Source organism: Saimiri boliviensis, chromosome 8 (assembly GCF_048565385.1).
Source record: "Saimiri boliviensis isolate mSaiBol1 chromosome 8, mSaiBol1.pri, whole genome shotgun sequence".
Classification (NCBI taxonomy): Eukaryota; Metazoa; Chordata; class Mammalia; order Primates; family Cebidae; genus Saimiri; species Saimiri boliviensis.
The window spans coordinates 106,816,887-106,833,307 of NC_133456.1; the positions used below are offsets into that span (position 1 = coordinate 106,816,887).

At 44.2% G+C, this 16,421-nt stretch overlaps 1 protein-coding gene across 2 annotated transcripts in view; it reads left to right on the top strand.

Moving 5' to 3' along the window:
- The window catches only part of FAM107B (family with sequence similarity 107 member B), a 278,237-nt gene that overhangs the window by 18,345 nt on the left and 243,471 nt on the right, over positions 1–16,421 (top strand). For both annotated transcript variants that reach the window (XM_003930623.4, XM_074405004.1), the window contains exon 2: positions 11,871–12,639. In XM_003930623.4, coding sequence (XP_003930672.1) covers positions 12,229–12,639 — 411 coding nt within the window. In that variant the 5' untranslated portion in view covers positions 11,871–12,228. The remainder of the gene's footprint in view (positions 1–11,870; positions 12,640–16,421) is intronic.

Genomic DNA, 16,421 nt, shown 5'->3' on the forward strand with positions numbered 1-16,421 from the left:
TTTATTGAAGAATGGTATTTGGAAACCACGGTATCTACCCATGTCTGTAATCCCAGTACTTTGAGAGGCTGAGGCAGGCAGATCACTTGAGCCCAGGAGTTCAAGACCAGCCCGGGTAACGTGGTGAAACCCTATTTCTACAAAACAAAAAATAGCCAGGCATGGTGGCACATGCCTGTAGTCCAGCTACTTGTGAGGCTGTGGGAGGACCACCTGAGCCTGAGAGACTGTGGCTGCAGTGAGCTGTCATTAAGTCATTGCATTCAGGCTGGGTGAGAGAGTGAGACCCTGTTTCAAAAACAAAACAAAACAAAATAAAAAAGAAACATATACCATCTCAAATGTATCTAGTGCAAGTAACCAAAGACATCAAACTTTTAACTTGGGAAGCAGTTTTAATACTCAACAAAGTAAGAAGCAGTATATAAGACTGCTCTTACCTATCATCAGAAAGTATAGAAAGGGCAAGAAGACATAATCATCATGAACACGTATGCACCTAACAAACATACACGAACATTCCAACCATAGCAGTGTCTAACTGTTATTTTGGCGAATTTTCAAGTAATCCCCCACCCCTCAGGACCTCCAGATCACCTGGTGCCCCTGATTTCTAGGGCTCTGGGAAAGAGCAGGGGTGGGAGAGTGTGTGGGTTCAGTGATGTGCTTCTCATCATGTACTCTCTGCAGATGCATAGGTTGCATTCAGCTAAGTCTGGTTATTGCTCTTTTTCCAGTTTCCATGTATGTCTCTTGTCATCTATTGCCTCTTCCTCTGCCCTCTTTGTCATTATCATTTTAAACCCTTTAAATTATTGTACTGTTTTGGGAGGCTGAGGTGGGCGAACCACTTGAGGTAGGGAGTTTGAGACCAGTCTGACCAACATGGAGAAACCCCATCACTACTAAAAATACAAAATTAGCTGGGTACTGTGGTGCATGCCTGTAATCCCAGCTACTCAGGAGGCTGAGGTAGGAGAATCTCTTGAACCCGGGAGGCGGAGGTTGCAGTGCGCTGAGATCACACCATTGCACTCCGGCCTGGGCAACAAGAGTGAAACTCCGTCTCAAAAAAAAAAAAAAAAAAAAAAAAAAAAAATTGCGCTGTTATTTTAGTGGAATTATCTTACTATCCTTTTAGTCATTTAGAACTTGCGTTAGTGCTTTGAACCATATCGGGAATCGTATTCACTTTTTCTTTAAACTTTAATGGCTCTTTAACAAACGAGATCATATATAATGCTTTATAATCTGCTTTAAAAAATTAATACAGTATGAAGAGTTTTCAGTTGTGACCAACTTGCCATGGGGCCTGCTCTCTTCATTCCTTCACCACCACCTGCCCATAGTGTGCCACACAGGAAGAAAAGCATGGTCAGCACACTTGGCCCTGGGAGGATGGAGTGCAAGGGGCTGGAAGTCCTAGGGCAGGTGGGATGTGAATACGGGACAACACTTTGCCAAGGGGCAGCCATTGGGAAAGGATACAGGGCATGTGGCTTAAGGCAGATGCTTTTTCACTCTGAAATGACTAGAGCAAAAATTTATAGATAGCTGGACACTATCTGCAGATAAGACATCGTACCGATTGTGCAGTGAGATGGCCTAGCCACTGTCCCAAGGATAGGATTCTATTTGCCTTTATTAACACCCCAGGGTTGGCCTTGACTTCCCCTGCCTGTTCTTGCCACCGCAGGGGGCTAAATAACCCCCTGAATGCAGGCTGTGGGCCAAGAAGAATGGTGACAGGAGATGGGGAGTGGGCATATCTGGGGGTCTCTGAATCCACCCAAAGTACAAAGGTCCATCGAAGCTAAATATGAACCTGATCAGTATTTCCTCTGAAGTATTAGTAGATGTGATAATATCGTTAATGGCTGGGTGTGGTGGCTCACACCTGTAATCCCAGCACTTTGGGATGCCAAGGTGGTTGGATCATTTGAAGTCAGAAGTTTGAAACCAGCCTGGCCAACATGGTGAAACCCCATCTCTAATAAAAATACAAAAATTAGGCGGGCATGGTGGTAGGGACCTGTAATCCCAGCTACTCGGGAGGCTGAGACAGGAGAATTGCTTGAGCCTGGGAGGTGGAGGTTGCAGTGGGCCAAGACTACACCATTGCACTCCTGCCTGGGCACCAAAGCAAGATTCCATCTCAAAAAAAAAAAAAGATAATGATGTCAGTCGACAGGATCCTGAAGGTCGGGGCATTGCTGAGCATCAAACAGAAGAGGTATGTTTTTCTCAGGCCACCTGATTCACCAGGTGCTTTCATTTCAGCAACACTTTTGGGTAGAAAGTGGAAAGGCTTTTGATATTCTTTTTCCTGAAGGAAGATGATATTGTAATCAGCTGGGAATTCACTGTGAGGATTAAAAAGAGCAGGAAAGAGAATTCCAGCTCGTGAAGGCAGGGCAGTCTTGTTTCCAGGCAAATCCGATGACAGTCAAATCTAGTTTTGCAACAAATTAGGGCATTTACAATGATCTCAAAATGTTTGCGAAATTCTTACCAAAGACCAGGTGTAGTGGCTCATGCCTGTAATCTCAACACTTTGGGAGGCCAAGGTGGGGAGATCACTTGAGGTCAGGAGTTCAAGACCAGCCTGGCCAATAATGGTGAAACCCCGTTTCTACTAAAAACACAATAATTAGCAAGGCATGGTGGCAGGTGCCTGTAATCTCATCTACTCAGAGGCTGAGGCAGGAGAATGGCTTGAACCTGGGAGGCGGAAGTTGCAGTGAGCCGAGACGGCGCCACTGCACTCCAGCCTGGGTGATAGAGCGAGACGCCATCTCAAAAAAAGAAATTTTTACCGAAAAAATGGAAATGTATCCCCATTTTAAATTCACTTTGATTGAAAAATACAGTCGTGTATTGGTTAACGACGGGAATACATTCTGAGAAATGTAAACTTAGGCAATTTCATTGTACAAACATCACAGAGTGTACTCACACAAGCATAGATGGTAGAGTCCACGGTATACCTGGGCTCTAGGGTATAGCCTGTCACTCCTCCGCTACAAACCTGGACAGCATGTGACTGTACTGAATCCCGCAGGCAATTCTAACACAGGTAAGTGTTTGTGTCTCTAAACCTAGAAAAGCAACAGTAAAAATACAGTATTATTGTCGTAGGGGAGCACTGCCATGCATAAGGTCCCTTATTGACCAGAAACAACATTATGCCGTGCCTGAGTGTGAGTATGGGAAAAGGGAGAGGATGTGAAATCAGACAGCGGCACTGACCCCGGCCTTAGCTACAACCACTGCTGTGTTTCTGGGTCTTATACCCCAGATCCCCTGTTTCCTGCCCCTTCCTCTGCCCCTCCTGTCTTGGTTAGGTGACCTTCCTTCCTCCACACTGACAAAGCAATGATGCTTTCTGTTTCTTTGGGGGCTGATGTTGGGACTCCTGAATTCCACGATGCAAGCTGTCTTGCTGGGACCAAAGCTGAGGCCTGGGGACAAAAGGAGGTCTTCCCTTGGGGCAGAGGATGTTCTCAGCAGGAATCATCCTGGGACAGGAAATGACTAGCAAGGTGCCTCTTAAGAGGGAGAGGGAACCCAGGGCCCTATGTCTTCAGCCTAGATTCCAAGGAGTCTAGATGAGCTTGGAGGGGTAATATGTTCTACACCACCCAGATGCTGGACAGGAACTCCACAGACAGGAAGTCGTGGGAGACCCTGCAAGGATAACCTGGGGGCTTTAGGGCACTGACAATGATGTTACCCAGCAAACAGACAGAAAGAAAACTTTGGCCGGTGCGGTGGTTCACGCCTATAATCCCAGCACTTTGCAAAGCTAAGTGGTGGGGGCGGGGGGTGGATCATGATGTCAGCAGTTCAAGACCAGCCTGGCCAAAAGGATGAAACCCTGTCTCTACTAAAAATACAAAAATTAGCCAGGCACTGTGGCTGCCACCTGTAATCCCAGCTACTCAGGAGGCTGAGGCAGGAGAATACCTTGAACCCGGGCGGCAGGGTTTGCAGTGAGCCAAGATCGTGCCATTGCACTCCAGCCTGGGCGACAGAGTGAGACTCCATTTCAAAAAAAAAAAAAAAAGAAAACTTATTTTTAGAGAGGCATAATTCCGTTTTGTAATCAGCAAAGTCTGGTCATGCACCAAAGATGATTATCTACTGAATTGTGCAGGAGAAGGGACAGTTGCCCTTTTCTTGGGCTGGATTTTTAAGGCAGAGGGCAGTGCCTCCCAAGGCCATTGCGGTGGGGGAGTGATGAATGGGATCCTCACAGGGAAAGTGAGACTCAGGGAACAGACCGTGGGCTGCAAGGTCAGCCAGGCTTCCCGACTTGGGTCATTATTTCATTTCCAGGAGCCAGCGGGTTTCCTCACCGCACTCACCACACTCATTCATGTGCTCTACTGGCCTTTGGGTTCCAAGAACGCAGGATCCTGGCTTATTTCACTCTAAGGCCCATCAGGGCAGTACCTGACCCAGAACCTACTCTGTAGTGGGTTGTCAATCAATGATGTTTGAAGACGTGGGTCCCAGTGTTAGTGCTTTCTCTATGAGTTCTCTATGGAAAATGACGAATCCCCTTAAGGCATTCTGACGGGGGCACTGAATGGCTGAGATCCGCTCTGCTGGTCTCCGCTTTAGAGAGATCATTGGTGCCACATATTTGACTTTCATCTGAGAGCTCACCTAGAAATGAGCATGTTGGTGCACTGTCACCTTGGAGTGTTTCCTTGCTATTTTTTTCCAGTAGAAAAGTTAATGTTGGCACATGGTAAAAAAAAAAAAAGAAAAAAAAAAGGTCAAACAGTACAATAGAGTATACGATGAAAAGTGTCTTCCTCCCAGATCAGACCTTGTGTCCCCTTTCCGGAGGCAGAAGACTTCTCGGTAATTCCTCTGAAGCATTTCTTTTTCTTTTTGAGATGGAGTTTTGCTCTTGTTGCCCAGGCTGGAGTGCAATGGGGTGATCTTGGCCAGCAGCAACCTTCGCCTCCTGGGTTCAAGGCGAGTCTCCTGCCTCAACATCCTGAGTAGCTGGGATTACAGGCATGTGCCACCACACCTGGCAAATTTTGTGTTTTTAGAAAAGGGGTTTCTGCATGTTGGCCAGGCTGATCTCAAAACTCCCGACCTCAGGTGATCCGCCTGCCTCGGCCTCCCAAAGTGCTGGGATTAAGGCGTGAGCCACTGTGCCTGGCCCCTCTGAAGCTTTTCTATATAAAAGTAAGCACATACATGTACATATTTATATGGGTATATTTTTAGATATCCACATGTGCTTAACTTTTCAATTTGCTTTTGTCATTCAGAGTATTTCCTGGTAATTTTCCATATTGTCCCATGTAAATTTGACTTTATTCCTTTTAAATTAAAAAATTGTATTAAGTAATACTTTTCTATGATTTAAACATAAAACATACCTAAGAGATTATAGTAGAAGGAATCATCTTCTGTCTCATTTCCATTCTTATTCTTCCTTAAGGGAAACCTCTTATAATTGTTTGTCTTTAGTTTTTTTTTTTTGATAGATAGCACTATAATATAAATAATATGTTTATATTTCCATTTCTTAATTCATTGACTTAAAGTATTTATTGACATTTGACTGTGATAGATGGAGATCTCGCCCACTAATATGCTCGTGCCTCCATTTATTTATCTGTCAGCTTTAGACATTATCTGTTGATTTTCTAATAAGATAGATGAGCACTTAGCTACTCACTGCACCCCATCTCTTCCCAATAGTGGGAATATCTCTTTTTTTCCGGTTCCTCCCCTTGTCCCCTCTGCAACCTCAGACACCATACTTAAAACTCAATTACTTTTCATGTCAACCATAGGAAGCATCATTTGAATTTGAAATATAAGAATATCAGCAAACTCAACGTTCCCTTTGCTCATATCACCCCCTCCACAGCAGCCTTCCTATCTTTCAAAACCTTTCAGCTTTCCCTTTATTTTGCCACTGGCAAGGTCAACAAAATTGTCATTCTCTTCTGCAACCATGGTGAAGGTTTCCATGATTTGCTGGTACACCTGAGTCATATACTGATTAGGACTCATTTAGTAAAAAGTGACAGAAAATTCAACTTGAAGTGAGTGAAGCAGGAAAAGAAATTCGTTTGCTTTACAACACAAGCAGCAATTATGTAGGGATAGATGCCGCCGCAGGTCAAGATTCATTCAAAAATGTTATCAGGACCCGGGTTCTCTTTCTGCAGCTCTTACATCTGCTTTGTGTTGGCGGCAGCTTCGGTGAGTGTCCCCCAAGGAGCCAAGATGTTGGCAGCTGCTTTTCCCTTCCCTTTCTCAGGTTTAAATCCAGTAAATCCAGTGAGAAAGTTTCTTCTAAGTAGTCCTGTTTAGGTTTTCTTTTTTTTTTTTTTTTTTTTTTTTAGGCGGAGTCTCGCCCAGGCTGGAGTGCAATGGCGTGGTCTCAGTTCACTGCAACCTCTGCCTCCTGGGTGCGATTCTCCCACCTCAACCTCCCGAGTAGCTGGGATTACAGGTGCGTGCCACCATGCCTGGCTAATTTTTGTATTTTTAGTAGAGATAGGGTTTTACCATGTTGGTCAGGCTGGTCTCGATCTCCTGACCTCATGATCTGCCAGCCTCGGTCTTCTAAAGTGCTGGGATTACAGGCGTGACCCACGGTGCCCAGCCTGTTTCGGGATTTATCCTGATTGGAACCATGTGTTCTCATTCCAGTCCCTGAACAGGGACCAAGGGCAGGCATTGCCCACCCAAGACATCAAACTCGAATGCCTTCAGGACCCTAGTGACAAAAATTTGTGAACTAACGTGGTGAGAGATACAGAGAATAATGGTTCCTGTGGCCTAATAGCTGTACAGTCATTTTTTAAAAATGTCATAAACCAAACAAAATCCATCTGGTGGCCATATTGTTTTTGAGAGTCATCATATGCAACTGTTGGCCTGTATATTCCTTTTGAAAACTGAAAAAAATGTGGATAGCATTTACATGATTACAGCTATGTAAACAGTTTTTTAGGGCAGAGTGAGTTAATGTTTTAAAATTCTCTAGGAATTCTGTCATGTGGCACTCAATGAGAATGTTCCTGGTATCAAGTTGCTAAGATTCTCTCCCCCTTCCACTCCCAGGATCTTTGCTCGGAATCAGTCTGCATTGTGACTTACTGCATACCTGCACTATCCTCTGAGTGACAGATTCCGTTGCCTGTCCAACTACCGTTTCCTCTTTCATCCTGGCTGAGATCTTTCCTTTTGTTTACCTTGGCTGTTGTCATTTATGTGGCAGTTCTGTCATAGGCAGTACTGTTCAAGATGTAGTGGGAATACAGCCCAGCAGGTCTCAACCTCATTTTACTCAGCTCCTGTTCAAGATGGAGTCACTTTGGTTCAAAAGTGACTGGGTAAAATGATGCCGAGACCTGCTGGACTGCTTTCCAGGTCAGGCTTTCTTAGTCAACAGGATATTTACAGTTAAGGGAACAAGTTAATAATGTTTACTGAAGAGATCCAGGACTTAACAGAGCCAGGAAGTGTCGTGATGTCCCCATATCTTAAGAACAAAAGCATTCTTGGTTTAAGAATAAGTTTTGCTTTAAAGATAACAATACAGGTTCTTGTGGAAGACAGTAATTACACAAAGATTAAGCCTTGTAGCAGAGCACATCTCCCTCATTATTTTGGGCTTATATGTCATAGAAACAAGCATTGCACCTCAGGTAGTTCCTCCTCTTGCTTTCAGGAATGCCCTGCTCTGTCTATGGAGCAGCCATTCTTTCATTCTTCTGCTTTCTTAATAACCTTGCTTTCAGTTTTCTCTGTGGACTCACCCTGAACTTCTTGTGCAAGATCCAAGAACCCTTGGGGTCTGGATCAGGACTCCTTTCTGGTAACAGTTCTTCTCAAATGCCTTGTGATACTTTGTGATCTCTTTGCATTTTTATTTTTATTTTTAATTTTTAAGACAGAGTCTCGCTCTGTCACCAAAGTTCTGAAGTATAGTGGGGCGATCTTGGCTTACTGCAACCCCCACCTCCTGGGCTCAAGTGATCCTCTCACTTCAGCCTCTCAAGTAGCTGGGACTAAAAGTGACTAAAGTCACTCACCAGCATGTGCAGCTGATTTTTAAAACTTTTTTTGGAGAAATGGGTCCTCACTATGTTGCCCAGATGGGTCTTGAACTCCTAGTTTCAAAGGATCCTCCCACCTAGGCTTCCTGAAGTGTTGGGATTACAGGCATGAGCCATTACACCCAGCTGATGGTTTCTCTTTTCTCTTTTCTGTTCTCTTCTCTTCCTTTCTTTCCCTCTTTCTCTCTTTCTCTCTTTTCTTTTCCTTCCTTTCCTTTGCTTTCCTTCCCTCACTCCCTCTCTCCCCTCCCCTTTCTTTCTTTCTTTCTTTTTTCTTTGACAGAGTTTCGCTTTTATTGCCCAGGCTGGAGTGCAAATGGCATGATCTCAGCTCACCGTAACCTCCACCTCCACCTCCTGGGTAAAATCGATTCTCCTGCCTTAGTCTCCTGAGTAGCTGGGACTACAGGCATGTGCCACTATGCCCAGCTAATTTTGTGTTTTAAGTAGAGATTGGGTTTCTCTGTGTTGGTCAGGCTGGTCTCGAACTCCCCACCTCAGGTAATTCACCCGCCTTGGTCTCCCAAAGTGCTGGGATTACAGGCATGAGCCACTGCGACTGGCCTGTTTTCTTATATATGAACTTGTCTTCTATTAATTAACATTTAATCATGTGATTACAAACTGTGCTGTGAACATTCTTGGACATGCCTTTATGCACAAGTATATCTGCAGAATAAATTCTTAGAGGAAGAGTGTTGGATCAAGGTCATTGGAAATTTCCTCTTTGGAGTGTGTGTCTGTGTGTGTGCACGTGTGTGTGTGTATTCGGAAAGCTGGATTGCTTACTGAGAAAAGTATGAGCTCTGGGGCCAGGTTGCTGGACTCATAACCTTTTCTCATTTCCTCAAGCAGTGCTGTGACCTTGGGCAAGTGACTTAAGTTTCTGTGTCTTGATTTTCTCATGAGTAAAAATGGGAATAATAATATCACCTTTCTCCTAGGGTTGTGAGGATTAAGTGAGTTAATTTGCTGAGATTCATGTCTGATACCAGACACTCAATAACCATGGCCTGTTATTGAGTGTTATTCTAGGTCAGACTTAGCAACCACACTAATCAGAAAGTCTGCCGTTCTCAGTGGGTTGGTGCCGGAACTCCGATGAGTTCATGCATGCCTCTGAACACACCTGTGGAGGACAGAGAGGTGGTCCTCAGAGCAGGGGTGCAAGCCCAGGGCCTCAGCAGACCCAGAAAGCAGCTCTGAGCTTTCTTACTCAGGGATCTCCTGACTGTAGCCCCTCGCAAGCTGCACTGTGAACCACTGTCTCTCCAGTTCCAGAAGGGGCTTGGCACATAACTGAATGAAGACACGAATGAGTGAATGAAACCAGGTGTAAAAGTGGATTTTTTCTTTTCTTAAATCCCTTCCTGACCTCCAAGCCTTCAAAAATGTCTTGGGCTCTATCACAGCCCCGTTTACTATAAGCATGTTTGAAGAGGCACAGCAGGGCATGACCCTACCTGAGTGTACTCTAACAACCAACCCAAACGGGAGACACAGTGAAGTTCCCAGGGGTCCCCAGGATACTTGGGGGGCATCCTGGTAGAAGCCTGGACCCCCTGATTTCTTGTGGATGGGGGTTTTGGACTGCATGGACTTGGAACACAATGAAAGAAGAATGAGCTCGCACCCCTGGGATGCCTGGACCAGCTTGGATAGCATAGGGCCTGCCACATGGTAACCTCTAATAAACAACAGCTTTCTATACTCTTTTTCTAACTTTTGGTAGAGACTAAGATAAAATGTGCATATGACACCTTATCCACTCTTTCTTTTTCTTTTTCTTTTTTCTTTTTTTCTTTGAGACGGAGTTTCGCTCTTGTTACCCAGGCTGGAGTGCAATGGTGCGTTCTCGGCTCACTGCAACCTCCGCCTCCTGGGCTCAGGCAATTCTCCTGCCTCAGCCTCCTAAGTAGCTGGGATTACAGGCACGCGCCACCACGCCCAGCTAGTTTTTTGTATTTTTAGTAGAGACGGGGTTTCACCATGTTGACCAGGATGGTCTCGATCTTTCGACCTCGTGATCCACCCGCCTCGGCCTCCCAAAGTGCTGGGATTACAGGCTTGAGCCACCGCGCCCGGCCTCTTTTTCTTTTTTTTTTGAGACAGAAAACATTAGCCACGCCTGGCTAATTTGTTGTGTTTTTAGTTAAGATGGGGTTTCACTACGTTGGTCAGACTGGTCTCGAACTCTTGACCTCGTGATCTGCCCACGTCAGCCTCCCAAAGTGCTGGGATTACAGGCATGAGCCACCACGCCCAGCCTGCCTTATCCCCTCTTTCTTAAGCCATATCTGCCTTTTTAAAAATTATGAATATGACTGTCCATTTAGAACAGAATTTCCAGTGTGACCATTACGCCTATAAAATGATTGTCAGATAGAATGAGACTCAGAGTCCAGATAGGACAGCAAGGATCTTGGGTTTCCAACACGCCCTTTTTAGCAGCGTAAACTTGCCTTAGTCACCTGAAATTTCAAAGAATTGGTTTTTGCCTCTGCAGAATGGAAATCAGGGCTGTAATATAATAACTATCACCTGTCTGGGCTGAAGAGCAAATCTTGACATTAAATTAAAAGAGAGTACAAACAAATAAATTAAGAGTGGGTACCATGCCGTGAAATCTTGACCCCAAAGTCACTATTAATGGTAAAAGCTTACAGTAATACATTTCTTTTCTTTTCTTTTCTTTTTTTTTTTTTTTTTTTTTTTTTGAGATGGAGTTTCGCTCTTGTTACCCAGGCTGGAGTGCAATGGCGCGATCTCGGCTCACCGCAACCTCCGCCCCCTGGGTTCAGGCAATTCTCCTGCCTCAGCCTCCTGAGTAGCTGGGATTACAGGCACGAGCCACCATGCCCAGCTAATTTTTTTGTTTGTTTGTATTTTTAGTAGAGACGGGGTTTCACCATGTTGACCAGGATGGTCTCGATCTCTCGACCTCGTGATCCACTCGCCTCGGCCTCCCAAAGTGCTGGGATTACAAGCTTGAGCCACCGCGCCCGGCCACAGTAATACATTTCTATAACATTCCTAGCAGACGGTTGGCTAAGGAAAAGTCTTGATTTTGAATTGTCTCAGAATATGTTTATAATTTATTATTTTTTCACCATTCACATATTAATGTGTTGAGAAATAGAAGATCTGTGTTCAAAAGGGAGTTACTTTCTGAAATTAGGTGATATACTAATTTAGGTGATATACTAATTCCACAGGTAGAGTATTTCTTCAAATGTACCTAATACCTTCTTCACACATAATAACATAAAACATAAGGGTAGTTGTTCATGTGAGGATCTCTCTTTTTTTCTTATTTGGTGTTGTTGGAAACTAACCAAGAACTTAGCCTAAGTAGTTTAAAAAAAAAAAAAATCAAATTACCAAAGACCCATTTACAGTTATCAGAAAGGGCAATGTGAATCTGGAAACCAAGAAGCTTGTTTTGGGGGTGGGAGAAGATTCCAGAAAGATCCCCCAAAATTCAGAAAGATTGAGAAAACACATTACACCCCAAACATGGATCTCTCCAGGTGAAAGACTGAGTCTACCTCCTATTTTAATTATGAAACAGCTGCTAGGGTCGTGGCCCCTCTAGGGGTCTGCATGTGTGATGGACAACCGGGTCATTTTTGTTTTGTTTGGGGGAATAAATATTTGAAGGGGGGTAACCAAAGAAGGTTTTGCTGCTGTTATGATGTTATTGATACACAGGCTGACGCTATAATGGCAGATGCTATCAGGCTACATTATCTTTATGCCTCCTAGGTAACCTGAAGCAATTGCCTATTGACTTGGCACTACCCTACCCTGAAGCGTCTGCCCTGCCTAGGGACTGTAACCCGAGCCACTCACATGCCTCCCCAACAGCTTTCTTTAGCCACTGACAGCATCAGAAAAGGAAGAGCGCGAACTTGCCCAGGATGGACGCTTTCAAAGGGGGCTCAGCTGCTAAGTGACTCTCAGGGAAGGTTGCTTTGCCATCTCAACTTCTACTTAGTGGCAACCACTAGCAAGTTCTTCTCTTCGGGCAAGAAAGGAGTTCCTGTAAGGGAAGTGGAGGTGACGTGGACCCCTGGAAACTTTCCTTGGCCCATTTGAACTTTGCAATGTTTCACCGCAAGTCATGTCCACGTGGAAAGCAAGACTCACCAAAAGACTGAAGTCTCCCTCTAGAAGCATGCATCCGTTTCCATGCTCAGCTCTGCTCACTTGTTTTGGGAACACGAGGGAGAGTGCTTCCTTCAATCAGTCCGGCGTAGCTGATACTCATCCCACCGTCTGTGCGCAGCCGGTGGCCAAAGCAGGCAGACAGCCAAGTCACCCAAGCGCAGAAGGAGCTCCAGAGAAAAGGCAAGATTCGGGCACTCATGCAGAGAGAAATGGCAGTGCGAATCGGAATTCAAGTCACCACACTGCTGTCCAGCCAGCAGCGATGCCCGAGGATGTGCCCGGGTCCCTGGATGAAGGGGCGGACTGTGAAGCAGTGGCGTTTCAGGCTTCCATCCCCAGACCATCAATTATTGATTCGCCCAAGGTGAGTGTTCGCTGCGCGATTGCAGAAGGAATGGAGCTGGAGGAGTGTTGGGATTGTTTGGCGAATGCTTCAGCAAACAAACTCCTTTAACTTTCTTGCTGAATAAGGCATTGCGGGGTACTCTCACTAGTGAGCGGAAGTGTGTTAAAGCCATAGATTCTCAGAGTGTTCTCAAAAGATGTGGATGAGGCAAGGCTGGGAGCGGTAGCGCACGCCTGTAATACCAGCATTTTGGGAGGCCGAGGCGAGAGGGTCATGAGGTCAGGAGTTCAAGACCAGCCTGACCAACATGGTGAAACCCCCGTCTCTAATAAAAACACAAAAATTAGCTGAGTCTGGTGGCGAGCGCCTGTAATTCCCCTACTCAGGGGCCTGAGGCAGGAGAATGGCTTGAACCCGGGAGGCAGAGGTTGCAATGAGCCAAGATCTCGCCATTGCACTCAAGCCTGGCCTACAGAGCTAGACTCCGTCTAAAAAAAAAAAAAAAAAAAAATGTGGATGAGGCAATGATAACAAGCACTGGAGCCATGGCTGAAATGACCTTGAATTAACGGGCTTGGGTACCTTGGAGCCAACAGTAACTCACTCAGTAAAATGTTAGGAGTAAGATAGTTTATAAAAACATTATTTTCCTTTTTGTATTTCCCCCAACTGCTCTGTAAATTTATTTATATGAAAATCCATAGTCTAAAAAGTTTGGCTAGGGAATTCACAAAGCCGCCTCTACTTAAAATGAATCACATGCTATCAGAACAGTCTGGGAAAATTTGGAAATGATCATCAGCGTATGCCTAGTGGTATGGAGGGAAACTGACCTATAAAACTATTCATAATGTGGATGTTTTTGTGATAATCTTCAGAGCGTTGAAGGCAGGAGGAGAAAGTTATTTGAGAAAAAATGGTGTCACTGCTCTTAAGAGTTATTTACTTATTTTCTTTCCATTTTTGGCATCAGTGAATTTTAATTGTTGAACATTCTGATTAGATTGAGCTGCACAATTATTTCAAAGTTTCTGGTAATCCCAATTTGGAGACTCAGTGTAGAGGAAAGGTTTTCTAAAGGGTACACTCCAAAGATATCTCTGGGGCACTTTTGGTCATTTCCTAGCCAAGTAGCTTGGGACCAGACTTAAAAATTTGAGAATTCTTTGGGAATCCATTAATAAAGTATTCTGATTTTTAAAATCATTTTTCCACATCCATTTAACAAATTATTGGCCTGACTTACTTAACGGAGTGTAAGAAGCCTCATTAGCAATGAACACAGCCAAGCAGCAAAGATAGGGTTAAAATATCATTTTAAAAATAGTTTCATTTGACACCCTGCAGGTTTATATGAAATGATTAAAGCTCGGCCCTGTTCAGGCTTCCATCCCCAGATGGAAGCCTGCATTCTGAAATTAGACAGAGTTTTACCAAATCCTCTGTTACAGCAATAACTACATTGTTTTTATCTAGCCATGCTAAATCAAAACCCCAAACAAATGAACAAAACCCAAAATTTTCAGTGTGTAGCAGCATCTGGATTAAGATATTTTTGGTAGTACCGTAGGTAGCTGATTAGAATTCACGGCCAAGTTTATATTTGTTGGCTATTCGTGAAACTGATGACGTACAGTTTTAATGAACTGGAAGACTTTCTGTTGAGCAGAGATTCCAGCCACGCAGAACCACCGTATATTACTGAAGACAGCAGCAAGAACAAAGGGTTACTGTGATTTTATCTTTGTTTTAGTTGCATGTGGGACTCAGGGGCTCAAGACAAGCATGTGAATTCAAATAGAACCAATAACACAAAGTGGGGCCACATCCAAGTTTAGTGTTCACTTGGCAGGAGCAAAGCCAGGGGTAGTCTATAGCATCGGATACATTACAGTTGGGAGCACAGCGCCACTGCACTCCAGCCCGGACGACAGTATGAGACTCCATCTCAAAAAAAAAAAAAAAAAAAAAAAAAAAAATCAGCTGTACAAAAGTGATGGGAAACAGGGCCCATCTTGGAATTGACAGTTGCACTGATTTTTGGAACAGGTTTGTTTAGCATCTAGGCAGAGAAGTGGTAACCAAGCCATCCTAGCCTCCTCCAACAGTGGCCTGGATGAAGATTCACAGGCTCTGGTGGTTGCTGATTTTTGGGTTCTGAGCCTCAGCATTGCTGTCTCTAAACACAGTTTTGTCAGTTAGCTTTCTCTGAGGGATTAGAGACACCCTATGTTGCTGGATATGGCAGAGTCAATTTGATTTAATCTGTCTTAGTGACACAGGGGACGCAGGGGCTTAAGGCAAGCAGATGCATTAGAATAGAACTAAAAACACACAGCAGGGACACATCTGTAGTTACCGTTCACTTAGCAGAGCAAAGCCATGGGCAGGTGTAGGATCGATTAGAGTCAGGAAGGCTGGAGCAGAGCATTGTAATCCAGACAGGAACAACAGGAAGATAAAGTGGGGGCGACTCTGTGAGGCAGCACACGCAGCATTTGATCGTGGGGTCCAAACCAGGCAGGGAGGGAGTGAGAGCAGACAGGGAGTGATGGAAAGCAAATGCAGAAATCAAGTGCCAGGAAGCGCAGGGAGAAGGTGTGCTGTGGGCAAATGGGCATCTCTTCTAGTTCAAGAGCTAAGCTATGCAGAGCACATGCAGTCCGCTAGCCATTCTTCTAAGTGCTTTATGTGGAGTATCTCAGCCAACCCTGGTGACAGTGAGGTGCGTATTCTTACGATGCCCACTTTACAGAGGAGAACATTGGTGTTTAGAGAGGCCACAAAGAGAGGATGTGACAGAGACAGGACCGAAGCCCAATTCTGTTTGACTCCAAAGTCCATCCTCTGAATTATAATGTGCTTCTACTACTAATTCATTGTGTAGTGTTTGAGGATTTAAGATCAAATATTCACACGTGATCTCACTTGATATGCAATCACATTTAAATATCATACGTATTGGCTAGGCATGGTGGCTCATGCCTGTCACCCAGGGCTTTGGAAACCCAAGGCGGGAAGATCACTTGAGGCCAGAAGTTTGAGACCAGTCTGGGCAACATAACAAAACCTCATCTCTACAAGAATAAATGAATTACTTCCATATATTTATATGTAGATGCCTATATAATTATTTGTTTTTATTTATTTATTTTTTCAAGACAGAGTCTTGCTTTGTCACCCAGGCTGGAGTACAGTGGCGCCATCTCGGCTCACTGCAGCCTCTGCCTCCCGTGTTCAAGCGATCTCCTGCCTCAGCCTCCCAAGTGGCTGGGACTATAGGTGTGTTGCGACCATGCCTGGCTAATTTTTTGTATTTTTAATAGAGATGGGATTTCACCATGTTAACCAGGTTGATCTTGCTCTCTTGACTTGGTGATCCACCCTCCTCAGCCTCCCAAAGTGCTGGGATTACAGGTGTGAGCCACCACACCTGGCCTGTTTGTTTTTAATTTATTTTTATTTGTTGTTATTTTTAATTGATATATCACAGTTGTACATTTTTTTGGGTACATGTGATATTTTGATATGTGTATGAATATGTAATCAAATTAGGGTAACTGAGATCTCCACCAGCTCAAACACTTACCTTTTCTTTGTGTTGGGAACATTACAATTCCTTTCTTCTAGCTATTTTGAAATACACAATAAATTATTGTTAAGTATAATTTCCCAGTGGTACTGTCAAATACTAGAATTTATTTCAACTATACTTTTGTATTCAATAACCAACTGCTCTTAATTATATTCAAAATTGATTTGTTTTTATTCATTTGCTCAACACTTTGCTTTTCTACCAT